Genomic DNA, 14020 nt, shown 5'->3' on the forward strand with positions numbered 1-14020 from the left:
AAATGGTCGAAACAATAAAAGAGGTCTATAATATCATTTGAGAGCCACATCTGAGAATAAGTAAAAATGATGTGGTGGGTTCTAATTTCCAAAATTGGCTGCATTGATACATTCCATCTCACCCACATGTCTTACAGTCTTGACAATTACACTCTTCTATCAAAACGTTTCTGTCCCTGAATCTGGGAGGGCCTATGGCACAGAGTTACATAAAGAGATGGAAGAGGGGCCAGCGCCATGGCTCACTTTGTTAATCCTCTGCCTGCGGCATCCTTATTGGATTCCAGGTTCTCGTCCCAGTTGCCCCTCTTCCAGTCCAGCTCTCTGCTGTGGCCTGGGATAGCAGTAGAGGCTGGCCCAAGTGCTTGGGCCCCTGCACCCACATGGGAGACCAGGAAGAAGCTCCTGGCTCCTGGCTTCGGATCAGCATAGCTCCAGCCATAGTGGCCATTGGGGGGGGGGGGTGAACCAACGAAAGGAAGACCTTTCTCTCTGTCTGTCTGTCTGTCTCTCTCTCTCTCTCTCTCACTGTCTCTCTCTATCTGTCAAATAAAAGAGAGAAAGAGAGAGAGAGAGAGATGGAAGATACCCCGTCATTACAGGCCCCTGCTCTTTGGGTCTCAATAGCCCAGGGATCAGACACATCAGTAAGCTTTGATGATTCTGAGGCTCTAATCTTTGACCAGCCCCGGGTGATTCTAGAAGTACTGACACAAGTCAGCTCTTTCAAATGTTGTGATAATGATGGACTTAAAATTGAAACAGTTGCTATTGCTTGTAACCACTGTATTCTGAGATGACTTACTATGCAGCCACAGCAACTAGGATGTAAAAGAGGTTACCAAGATCCTTCCCTTGGCTCTGCTGGCTCAGGCCCAGGCCCTGTTCCCAGACTCCCAACAGTTGGATACAGCCGTGTCAGGTTTTCGTCATTACCATCATCACTGTAGGGGGCTTCATCCTCCAACATTTCAATAATAATAATATGCTGTGCTAACCATCCTGATTGGGGTTGTATGTCACTCCTCAATTTTTCCTTAGTGGTCTCTTATTCTGAGGTGGTAGGCATTGCTACTTGGAAAGTATACAAGTGGGTAAAGGGAGGTTACCCCCAAACCCAAATAGAGCCATGGTTTCCATAAAAAATAAAGAACAAGATCAATAAATGGTTACTAGAGCCTTAGGTGTACCACCTCCTGGGGCATCCTCCTCAAGGGTATCTAAGGCTGCCAGGGCTGTCTCAAACTGTCAAGAGCTCCTCTGCCTTCCAGCATCTCAAATAGCCCTGCAATGCTCCTGTCTTGCCTAATCCTGCCCTATTAACTGTAATCATTCTCAGGACCAGATCAGAAATACTCAGTACACATAAGTAGCATCATCACAAGCTGAGAAAATTTTTCATACCTAAGTGCAAACCAACAGGTAGCTTCCTTGTGTTTATCTCAAGGTGGGATATTTTAACTATTCCTTCAGAAACAAAGGATCTATCTGCCTGCTCTGAGAAGACTAAGGCTCATCTTTGTTCCAATGGGATGCATGAAAATTGTTCTCCCTTTACTTCTTTTTGTAAGCTAACATAATGTATGGATGAGTCTGACTCTGAAATTTACATTCCGAAAATATTGATCTCATGCCTGTGACTTAACGCTCATGAGGAAAGAAAGTATTTGACTCTGGTTCAGTGAGTTTATAGCACTGTGATCAATACAGAGATTAACCTTTAAGAAAGCATCCAACATTACATTAGCATCTGCTTTGACCTTTGAGAAAATATGAATGTCTAGGTTGATGTCCCTAAAACGAACAATAGCAGGAGGGATTTATAAATCTGCTAAGAGTTTTATATGGATTCAGTGTTAGTCAGTGGTGATCATCTCTTTGGGTCACATGAAACAAAGCAAGGACATTCTCAAATGTTGCTTTTAGGATGGCATTTTCTATTCTTTTTTTTTTTTTTTTTTTTTTTTTTTTTTACAGGCAGAGTGGACAGTGAGAGAGAGAGACAGAGAGAAAGGTCTTCCTTTGCCGTTGGTTCACCCTCCAATGGCCGCCACGGCTGGCGCGCTGCGGCCGGCCCACTGCGCTGATCCGATGGCAGGAGCCAGGTGCTTCTCCTGGTCTTGGGCCATCCTCCACTGCCTTCCCGGGCCACAGCAGAGAGCTGGCCTGGAAGAGGGGCAACTGGGACAGAATCCGAAGCCCCGACCAGGACTAGAACCCGGTGTGCCGGCGCCGCAAGGCAGAGGATTAGCCTAGTGAGCCGCGGCGCCAGCCTAGGATGGCATTTTCTAAACAGTTTCTTCTCTGGATATGTTTTTTTCACTCTTTTATGTTATTTATCAACTTGTTAATGTTCTTAAAGCTTCACAATAATTAGTTATATTTGAATAAATCTCAAAAGGAAACAAAATGAGGTCTAAAAGCTTATGGAAGCTAAATTCCAGCAGAAAATTCAATATTTAAAGAGATAGCAAAAATCGGCCGGCGCCGCGGCTCACTAGGCTAATCCTCCGCCTAGCGGCGCCGGCACACCGGGTTCTAGTCCCGGTCGGGGCGCCGGATTCTGTCCCGGTTGCCCCTCTTCCAGGCCAGCCCTCTGCTGTGGCCAGGGAGTGCAGTGGAGGATGGCCCAGGTGCTTGGGCCCTGCACCCCATGGGAGACCAGGAAAAGCACCTGGCTCCTGGCTCCTGCCATCGGATCAGCGCGGTGCGCCGGCCACAGCGCGCCGGCCGCGGCAGCCATTGGAGGGTGAACCAACGGCAAAGGAAGACCTTTCTCTCTGTCTCTCTCTCTCACTGTCCACTCTGCCTGTCAAAAAAAAAAAAAAAAAAAAAAGAGATAGCAAAAATCTACCTTATTAGTTGATGAAAGAACCTTTAATTGACTTATGTGTAATATGTGAGTATAACTAACGGTTCTCCCTAAGGAGGGAGTTCCTGCACATTGTATTTCTGCCCAGCAATGGAATCTAGCATTAGGATAATCTCCAGTCCAAAAATAATTCTCCCCAAAGTTAGCAAAATTAAATCCTATCCTCCCCAAAAGTGAGTCAAGGAAAATCTCAAGGGAAAAGCAATGTGGAAGAAAGAACAGAGACACTGAATGTGAGTGGTGACTCCTCTTTCTTCAAAAGGAAGAGCAGGGCCTTCCAGTACCTAATGTAATGACAGCCACAAAATGTACATCTATGCACGTTGCTCACAATAAACTCCATAGTTCAGCAAGAAAACAGATTAAACCCTCACAGACCCCATGCCTTGCAACATAACTGAAGACAAAAAGAAAAAATTTCATATTACTTATGAATATTGACATAAACACCAACTCCCAGCATAGCCATCTCTCTTTCCTCAAGCCTTTGTGGAGAGCCAGTGGAGTCCAGAAAATCTTCATGAAAAACAGAATAAAACAATAAATTTCATAAAATAGAGGAAAATAACAGCCATAAATAGGAAGGCCAACCTAACTGTGAAGCTATTAGAAAACAATCCAGATCAGTTAGCATAGAGACCCAAAGAAAGCATAAACATGCATAGAAAGGTAGGTGACAGTCTAGGTAAGACTTGATAAGAAAATAGCAAAAAAAAAAAAAAAAAAAAAAAAAAAAAAAGGCAGGTATTCCTAATGGGGACAGGAATGGAATGTGAAAAGCAGCAGGAGGAAGAAAAATAGACTCATAAGACAAAACGAATCATAAAATGGACAGATGTCTCAAACATGGAACAACAAACATAGAAAGTCCATTACAGAGGCCAGTGCTGTGGTGCAGCAGGTTAACGCTATCTAAGGTTCTGCTAAAAATAAAACCGAGCATGAGAATTTAAATACTGAGGCTGAAAACAATGTCTCCAAAAAGTCAAATATAAACTAAAAAAAAAAAAAAAGTGCACTATAATTCTCTAAACTGAATTACACATCCTCAAATAAGCATGTGGGAATATAAATAAACAACTTAATCAGAAATGCAAACTCTAAGAACCGAAATACACAAAAACATGAAGAAACAAATGAGAAGTCAAAAAGATCAAATGAAAATTAATTTATAAATGTTCTATAAAGTGTATAATTAAATGAAATGTAATAGGAGACATTAAAGAAAGAAAGAAAATAAGAAAATAAAAATAAGTAGTAAAACAAAAACAGAAGACAAAGAAAAAGATTAAATAATTACAGAAATTAAGAATAGATTATAAAATGTCCTAGAAAGAATATAATCAAGTGAAATGTAATGAGGCATTAAAGACACAAATAAAATAAGAGAATAAAAATAAAATAAGTCAGAGAAAAAATGGCTGATACAGAAGACAAACCCTTTAGACTCCAAATTAAAAAAAAAAACTCATAAAACAAGGAAATACAACAAATACATCTGTAATCCAAGAAGCCATTCTGAAATTATAATAATATATAATTCTACATATTAAAATGACCCATGAGTTACCTGGAATATCAATAAAACTGTTATATTTCATAGATAAAATTTAAAATCTTTCATGCATCTTGTAAAATGACCAAATAATTTAGTAAGGTCATCATCAGATGTTCCAAAAAAAATACAATTGAGACAATAATCGGGTTGTATTTTCATGAAATTGAAAGAAGGTATGTGTCAACCCAAGGTTTTCTGGGCATGAAGCCAAGCTCTCTGTCAATGGAAAGGCTATAGAAGCACACCCCTAAATCTGCAAAAACTTAGGGAGTACTGAACTAAGGAGCTGTTCTGGAGCTCTACTTAAAGATTAACCTCATCTTTCAAAAGAGTAGGGACACTTCAGCAAAAGGACTAAAGGTAAGAACTTCATAGACTTAATTATAGATCTAAGGCTAACAGGTATTGAACAGTGGTGGAAGAATAATGTGCACATGTTTTTAAATCAGAAAAAAATCAATTAGTAGGTGAGTAAACAAAGAAGGAAAAAGTAGAATAAATTGCTCAATGCTTGTAAAAGAAGTCTTCAAAAGTTTCATGAAAATATGTAATACAAAAAACATGAATTTCAAAATTTTGACACCAAAATAAACTTACTGAATTCCACAAACGTTTTGAAATACCCTCATAAAGGTAACAAGTAGAGGTCAAGGAAAATCTTGAAAGATAGACAAACTAGATATTACATTAAGAAAACAGATGTGGCCAGCATCGTGTAGTGGGTTCAACTGTCACCTGCAATGATAATATCTCATGTGGGTACCACTTCAACTCCTAGCTATTTGACTTCCAATCCAGCTTCCTACTGATGACCTGGGGAAACCAGTGAAAGATGGCCCAAGTACTTGGGCCTCTGCACCCATGTGGTAGACCCAGAAAGAGCTCCTGGCTCCTGGCTTCAGTTTGGCCCAGGCCTGGCCCTTGCAGCCATTTAGGAAACCAACTAGCCAATGGAAGATCTCTATCTCTCCCTCTCTGTAACTCTAAGGAATAAATAAATAAATGTTAAATGTTAAAAAAAGAGAGATGATGAAAGGTATTTGAAAAGGCATTGTATTCCAACCTTCTAACTCTGTATTTCAAATAAATAACTCCAAAATAATTAGTAAATTGAGAGTTCTTTAACCTGAAGATTGGAAAAAGAAGCCATTAAACATCCAATTCTTGAATGAAAGGCAAAAAATGATACTGAAATTACATAAGTTCTAAAAATAATGGTGAAGGAAGCACTACATTTCAAACTCTATGGACTACATTTGAATCAGTGATCAGTGGGAAAAATTATAGCCCTAAATATTTATGGCAAATAAATAAAGGCATACACAGAAACAAACTTAAAATTCACAAAATACTAGAACAAGAACAATTAGACAAAAAACAAGGAAGGCAATAATAAGGACAAAATAGAATGAAAAATAGAATGAAAAGCTAGGTCTAATTATTTGAAAGGCAGAGTTACAGAGAGACAGAAGGAGAGACAGAGAGAAATCTTCTGGGCCTCCCAAGTGGGTGCAGAGGCACAAGGACTTGGGGCCATCCTCTGCTGCTTTCCCAGAAACTTCAGCAGGGAGCTGGATTGGAAGTGGAGCAGCCGGGACTTGAACCAGTGCTCATATGGGATGCCAGCACTGCAGTTTGTGGCTTAACCCACTACTATACCACAGCACCAGTCCCTACATTTTATTTTTGGAAAAACTGTGGAAAAAATGAAATTACAGACAAGTCATAAACTGTTCATCAAAACTAAATCCACAAAAACAGTAGAAGATGGCCCAAGTGCTTGGACACCTGCACCCACGTGGGAGACCCGAAAGAAGCTCCTGGCTCCTGACTTCAGATCAGCTCAGCTCCAGCCATTGCAGCCATTTAGGTAGTAAACCAGCAGATGGAAGATCTCTCTTGCCGCTGCCTCTCTGTAACTCTGCCTTTCAAATAAATAAATAAATATTTAAAAAATTTAAAAAAAAGAAAACTAAATCCACAGATAAGAAATGACAAAGGGGAAATAACCATAGACAAAATTTAACAATAATTATAACATATTTCTTGTCATTTGTGGACCTCAAAACCAATTTTAAAATCTTAGTCCATGTTTTATAATATTTTTATTCTGATAAAATATTAAATCAGTATGCAGTTTTTTCAATAGTTCTATTAATAATCAAGATAGTGTGGTTCTGGGGAGGAAACACAATATAAATCATTAGAAACATAAATAAGACAGCATACACCAAAAGCAATATAAACCAACAGATCAAAATAGAGAATCCAGTATTAGATACAAAAAAATACACTGAACTTATTTTTGATGAAGTTGGAAAAGCAATTCAATGGAGGTAGCATTGCCTTTTCACTAAATGATGTTACAGTCATATATTTGAACTCCACACCATAATCAAAAATTAACACTAATGGAAAAAGAACTTAAATGGGAAATCCAAAATAATAAAACTTCTAGAAAATACAATAGGAGAAACTCTTTGAGATCTAGGGATAGATAAAGACATCACATGTTGTCATACTTTTCTTACAAAAGCATAATACATAAAAAGAAAATTTGACACTTTAAGTTTCATCAAGATTCAACACTTGCTTTGTAGAAGAACTCGTCAAGTGAAAGAAGAGACAATCGATAGACAGTGACAAAAATCCCATAGGAGCTTTATTCATAACAGCCGAAATGGAAACAACTCAAATGTTCTTCAGCCGGTGAATTCCTAAGCAAACTGCAGTACATACATACCATGGAATGCAACAAAAAGGAATGAAATATTGAAATAAGAAGGAACTTGAATGAATTGCCAGGCTATTATGCTAAGTGAAAGAAAAAGCCAATCCAAAAAGACAAATATTGCATGATTACTTTTATCAAACATCCTTAAAATGATAAATTTCAGACAGGTAGAACAAATTAGTGAAAGTGAAGCAGATACAAATATAACAGGACAGCGTGAAGGGCCCTAGTTGGGATGGAATTCTCTTATACCTTACTTTTATTAATTTCAATAGCTCAATTGTTATGGTTTTTTAAGGTCCTACTACTGAAAGTATCTGGGAAAAGGTTACATGGGGTTTCTGTGTATTATTTCTTATAACTGCATATGAATTCACAATGATCATGAAAGAATAAGTTTAATTTAAAATGTTTAATAGAATCAGAAAATGTCTGTATGAAAATAAAGGTAAAGTTCCATCTGTTTTGACTATAGAATATCTAAAAGCCCTTTTGCAAAATTTAAAATACAAAAATAAACTAGAAAATAGTTGTCACATACATACAGAACCCATTCATTTTCTAAAGATGAAAAGAGAGTTTCCAATAAATATGAAAAATTCCAATTTCTCAAGAGAAAGACATGGGCAAATGATATGAATGAAAGTTTATAAAATAAGTAATTTAAATATTCAATACTTATATGAAAAGTCTAACCTCAGAAGAATTAACAAAAAATAAAATGTGAATTCAGAGTTTGCCTGCTAGATGAGCCACGAGCATTAAAACTGGCAGTAATGGGTTCCAGGAGTGAGCTCCAATAAAACAAGTGGCAGCAACATTGCTGAGTGCCAACTTGTCAATATTTATCTGGATTCTGAAAACATGGTTCATGTTAGCCAGCTACTGCATCTCAGAAAATTTATCATCAAGAACCAGAAAAGAAACAAAGTTTTATGTGCAACGATATTTATCATACCATTGATTATCATAAAAAGAACAGGAATCAACCTCAATTCCCAACAACTGTAAAAGAAACAGGAATACATCAGTATGTTGTAGAGATAAATATATTCTTATTCAAAGAACAATTAATGGCCTGAGTATTATTATATGTACAATATTATATATTATGTATAAAATAAATAATGTAAAATGTAAGGTAGGACACACAGTGATTTTAAAACTGCTAAAAATAAATACATATATTAGGATTGCTAGAAAAAAGTTATGAAAATGCACTAAGTTATTATGATTCATGGTTACACTTGAGTAGCAAAATTACATGTTCCTATTATTTTATCCCTTTACATATTTTCTGTTAAGTATATATTTACATAATTGGAAAATCATTTTTAAAAATAAAGCCAGAAGTCAACATTTTACACTGTGTATCACAGGAAGCTACATTTTATGGAAAGAGATTTTAAAATGAGGTAGATAAAAGTCTAGTTAGTGCATCTGCTATTGCAAATTAAGTATTTCATGCAAAATATTAGATGCAATTCCCAGGGAAAACAACTGATTTCCAGGCAGAAGAACCTGACAAGCAGGATGGTCAGAGCTGGAAGAACTGGAACCCAGTAAAAACAATGCACAGCTCTTGATCACTGACAACAGATATAGTCTTTCTCCATACAACAAAATGGACATAATTTATAAAGCTGGGAGTTAGAAAGATATTGAGGAGACAGCTGACAGTGAGCTTCCCGAGGTCATCAAGTTCCTATAAGTCATCCCAGCCTTTTGTCAGTATAACTGCACATACCCACCCTCCCATACACAAATATTTTTGTTATGTACACTGCATATCAAAAGCAAAGTCTTAACGAAAAGTCCAGTGTACCCAGGCATCATGGTACCATGAGGTGGCGGGGGTGGGGGCACGGATACCAACTTTTAGGGCTACAAATGGCATGACTGTTATTCCAAAGTGATAATGAAGGAATCAGACTGGGGTATATTATACCCTGCTGCAATAACCCTCTATTTTTCCATATTAATACCAGACCTTCTGTGCCTAACTCTGAGACCAACCAGTGTCACAAAACAGCCAACAGATTTCCCTGCTGTCTGGAAGCATAAGAGCCAAATTGTCACATTCTTAGCCAACCAAAGAGAAGCATTTGAGTGACAATCTTCCAAGCTCTGCAAAATTAGGAGGTGGGCACAAATGAGGAAGTATTGGTTTGCTGGGCTTAAGTCTGTATTTCCTACTGCTGCCCCATCTAGAACATTCATCAATGAACTCCTTTCTTGGCTGTGTTGTGAGTCTGGGACTTCCTGTTACAGAGCAAAGAAGAGAAGATGGCAGTGTGAGTGGGCTATCCTGCTGAGGCCACTTCCGTATTTGCTATAATGAATGCTGTTCTCATTAAGATAACCCCTTATCGTACTCAGCAGAGTAAGCAGAATTTAATCAGGAAGAAGCTAGTCCAGCATTAAGTTTTAGACCTTGTCCCTGAGCAGCAGGGTCAGTTATGCCCAGAGCCCCATGGAGAGGTGCACATTCATTGTCCCTGTCACTTGCTCACTAGCACAGTCTCTCCTTCCAACATCCAAGTCTCCCAGGGAGTGTGTCATTCAAATTACTGTCTCAGCAAAATTGCAAGTATTACTAGTTTTTCATGAACTATGGAATTGACCAGTAATGTAAATCTGCATTTACATTAAGTAAATGTAAGTCAGCATTCTATTATATGCAGAGACCACTTTCTGTTGTTAGAATGTGTCTACCAAATTTCATGTGTAGGAAACTTAACCCACAATTCACATGTTAATGGATTTGGGAGGTGATTGTGTCTTAAGGGCTCTGTTTTTATGAATGACTAATTTATTCGTGGGTTAACAGATCATCAAGAGAGTAGCTTTGTTATAAAAGTAAGCTTTCTCTGACATGCTTGCTATCTCACCATGTGATGTATTCCACCATCTTATGATGTAGCAAGACAAAACCCAATTCTGAGCAGATGCCATCACCATACTATTAAACTTCCCAGTTTCCAGAACTGTAAGTCAAATAAACATGTGTTCTTAATAAATCACCCAGTCTCAGCTATTTTGTTATAGCAACAGGAAATGAACTAAGATGCCACTCTTGGGCCTCACCTGGGATTAAGGGCCAGCCAGGGTTCTTTCCCAAGTCTAGTCTCAGGCAAGCATCCCATTGCAGAAGAAAGACTACCCGGGTCATGGATGATTATTCCCATAAGCTTTAGATTCCTCTAACACTCAGCTAAAGCTGAAGCTACCAAGCTTTGCATGAGATTTGTTCTGAGAACCAATGTTGTGCATACATTCAGTAGTAAGTTGACAGTCAACAACCTTCCATAGAAATCCTGCTCAACATCAAATAAATGCAGTTCATTTTGACAGCACCATTTTTCAGTGCCTTCCATTTACATTCTGCCTAATCACCTCACAATGTGCAGTTCTGCCACATAAACATGACCATGCATACAATCAGCACCCCTGAGAGAGCCCAGCTACTTAGAAGCACATTCTCCTATGCTCCCCACATACTCTGGGCCTCATCTCTGTACAGTCCTCCTGAGAGCTGCCCATACATGGAACATCTACGTCCAGAATGCCCTCAGCATGACCATCCTGTCTCAGCCTGCAACATCCCTGGGTCATGGCTGGCTTTTCTGAAATGCAATCCACTAGGGGTAACTCAGACTCTCATTAGACATCATTTTCAAGGACAGTCAAAGCACAAGTCCTCATTGGAATTTTCAAGGAGACAGCAACATGAAATACCTGCAAGCCCACCACCATTTCCTGACCACTTCATTGAACCTGGATCACGCAGAATCCTAGCTAACAATCCTAATCCTACTTATAAATTTTCTATGTGCTTTTTCTCCCAGCTAACTTCACCAACACCAAAGTCTGTCTAATTGCTAAAAACATGCTTATCTTCATGTTTAACGAATGCATTGGTGCTTTTTTTTTTTAGTTAAATAAGCTTAGAACCTAGGTGTTACACAAAGACGGAAAATGTCTTTTAAAGTACCTGAAAAATTCCATGAAAGAGAATCCATATCCGTGCTGTTCGGCAATCCCTGCACAAACAACGTTTGCTGAAGCTCCAATCAGTGTCCCGTTACCTGAAATCAAAATTTAAAAAGCAAAATAAAATCCTAGTTTACCCTGTTAGTAGTTTCTGTTCTATTTTGTTCTGAAATATTTAGATCATCTCACAAGCTTTGATCTGATAACTCCACAGACACTATCAAAGTGATTGCTTCACAAATATCAGGAAACACACACCCTGGCAATCAGAACATAAATCTCACTGCTTGTAAACACAGGGATTCATCTATAGACATGTCTATGTGATGGGAAAGAGGAAGTGCTAAGGAGATGAGCATGTCACTGTAGGATCAGGTTGCACACAGTGGCACATATCTTTTAAAGGAAAATGAAAGCAATCAGAGCCAATAAACATAGGCAGGAATGTGTGTCCTTTGGAGTAGCTGAATGGAAGCTCAGATGAGGACCACCCTCCTCAGGACTCCAGACCCAGACACTTTACCAGGAAACCCTTTTGGATGAACAGGTAGGTGGAAGCAACTGGGCAAAAACACCTTAATCAGCCATGTTCACGGAAGGTCATCTTCTTAACATGAAATACCTCCTTGGGGAAGACTTTGTTGACTGCACATGAGGTAGATAAACTCACACATGAACTTAACGCAGTCTCTATGGCCTGGGTGAGGGTTATAGCTGAGGTCAGCCAATCAGATCATTATATGTAACTCAGGCACATATACCTACACAGAGAGACAGACAGGAAATTGAGCTTCTTCTCTCCCTCTGAGCCATAGAGGTCACTGTCCTGAGACAGGTGCATGACTCAGGTTCAGGAATTTTAGCTCAGTTCTCCATCTGTGCATAAACCATTAAGGATGAGTTCCCCCCACCCACCCACCCCGCCACTTCAAGGATTGGTGACTTGAGAAATAACACTTTGGAACTGTCTACAGAATGCCAGCATGAGAAGACCACTTTTCTGAGACCAGACAACACAAATATAAGCAGCAAGAAGATCAGCGTCCCCTGTGAAGAATTAAAAGCAAGGAAAGGCTGCGTAGTGCACTGCTGTATCAGGATTGTAAAGTGGGAAGCCTGGAAATGGAGCCAAGAGTTCTGACTCTGGAACCAGTCACAGCCGCGCTGGCCCAGACAGCCTCCTCTCAGCATCATCACTCAGATGTGTCCATCCTACCATCCTGCCTTCCAGTTTGCTCATGTCCTAGGCCAGGAGAACAGCCAAATGAGACTGCATACCCATGCCAAGCCACCCTGCCCAGAGATTACTATCCACAGTCAGACAAGTCTCTTCCCACAGGGAGGCCAACATTCTATGGAGATAGTGCCCAGCCTCCATAACTGAAAAAAGCACCTTGGTGCCAGGACAGCATCTGCCCTGCACCCCAAACACTCCAAATCCCAGGACTTAAAAAAGGAGAGCTCCACTTTTGCCCTAAGCAGAACTCAACATGTGATCCAGTTTCAAATGCAGTAACTGATGTGAATCTAAAAGCAAAAGGCAACACTTGTTTTTCTTATTGAAAAATATACTCCCTTTCCAGTCATAGTGAAGATTTTTCAGGCAATTGCTGCCCAGATAAGTATGGCACCATGCCTGCAGTGGGTCTGAATTCCTGATCTGCAATGAACCACAAGCCAGAAACACAGGGTCTTTCCTTTTCCTTTTCTGGGTTGCCAAGGTGAATTGGCTCCATAGAACATTTTGTTCATAAGCCCCTCCAGATTCAGGGGAAGGAGTTGGGGGCATTTTTAAGAATCTGAGGGCAGTGGTAGAAGCTGGGTCTCCTGGCTACAGGACAATTTTGAGTTGGGTGAGTACAATAGTGTAAACTGAGGAGCCCAATGCAAACTGCACTTTCCTTGGAGAGGTAGATACAGTATAGAGATGAGCAAGAGCCAGGCAGGCTTATGTCATGATCCCAGCCTTCCTACATTTGACTTCTATCAACCTCCTCAGGAATGTAGTATGGGTGACATTATAAAGACTGCAATTCCCTGAAAGTTCCCCCTGCATGCCCTTATAACTTGACCTCCATCTTCAAGTTCCCTGTGTTTTCCACCATCACTTTGCATGACGTCATTTGCCTCCTGAATGCTTCCTAACCTGAGAGGTAGAAAGTTAACTTATGGAATCTCATGGAGCCCTGTTTCTTTTTAAGATGCTTGCAGTTACAGACAGCATAAAACCTGACTACAGCAGCTTAAAAACACAAGAAACAAACTAATACCATGGGAAAAGAAGCATGGAAGCAGAGGGCTGGCAAGCCTCAGTCCAATGTGCATGACGTCAAAAGCAGGTTTCCACAACTCCACAATTCTCTTGACTGCTCTCTGGACACAAGATAGTTTCATGGCCATGTCTAAGGCAGGAAACCAAAGAGGAGAACCAACACCAATAAATTTTATCAAAAGGCAAAAGTTATGCCAAAAGGCTCACAAAATTCCATTATGTCTTACTGGTCAACAAAATGAGACAAGCAAAGCAGGTATGCTATCAAAGTGAATGAGCATAGCAGAGGGAAACAACAAAGAGAGTGGAGGCAGTGTTGGCTTCCCCCCACCCCTATTCCTGCACAGATGTATTGGAAACAGAGGACTTCATCCAATAGGATATGAGAATGCTAGATTTGTACTCAGAATCCCTCTGTGGAAGTCAAATTTTCTAAGCTTTGTAACTTGAGAAAATCACTGGTAATTTCTATTCTATTAACTAAAATATGTGGTGTATTAAGGAAAGTAAGATGCAAAATAGGCTGGTATCAGCAACAGGAAGAGTTTTTCTCCTGTGTAACAGGCAGTCAGCAAAGCAGCAAGTCCAGAA

The 14020-nt window shown here is 39.6% G+C and overlaps 1 protein-coding gene across 2 annotated transcripts in view; it reads right to left on the reverse strand.

The window, feature by feature from the left end:
- The window catches only part of OCA2 (OCA2 melanosomal transmembrane protein), a 370248-nt gene that overhangs the window by 93258 nt on the left and 262970 nt on the right, over window positions 1-14020 (reverse strand). For both annotated transcript variants that reach the window (XM_017348348.3, XM_008269748.4), the window contains one exon: window positions 11159-11252. In XM_017348348.3, coding sequence (XP_017203837.1) covers window positions 11159-11252 — 94 coding nt within the window. The remainder of the gene's footprint in view (window positions 1-11158; window positions 11253-14020) is intronic.

Source organism: Oryctolagus cuniculus, chromosome 12 (genome assembly GCF_964237555.1).
Source record: "Oryctolagus cuniculus chromosome 12, mOryCun1.1, whole genome shotgun sequence".
Taxonomy (NCBI): Eukaryota; Metazoa; Chordata; class Mammalia; order Lagomorpha; family Leporidae; genus Oryctolagus; species Oryctolagus cuniculus.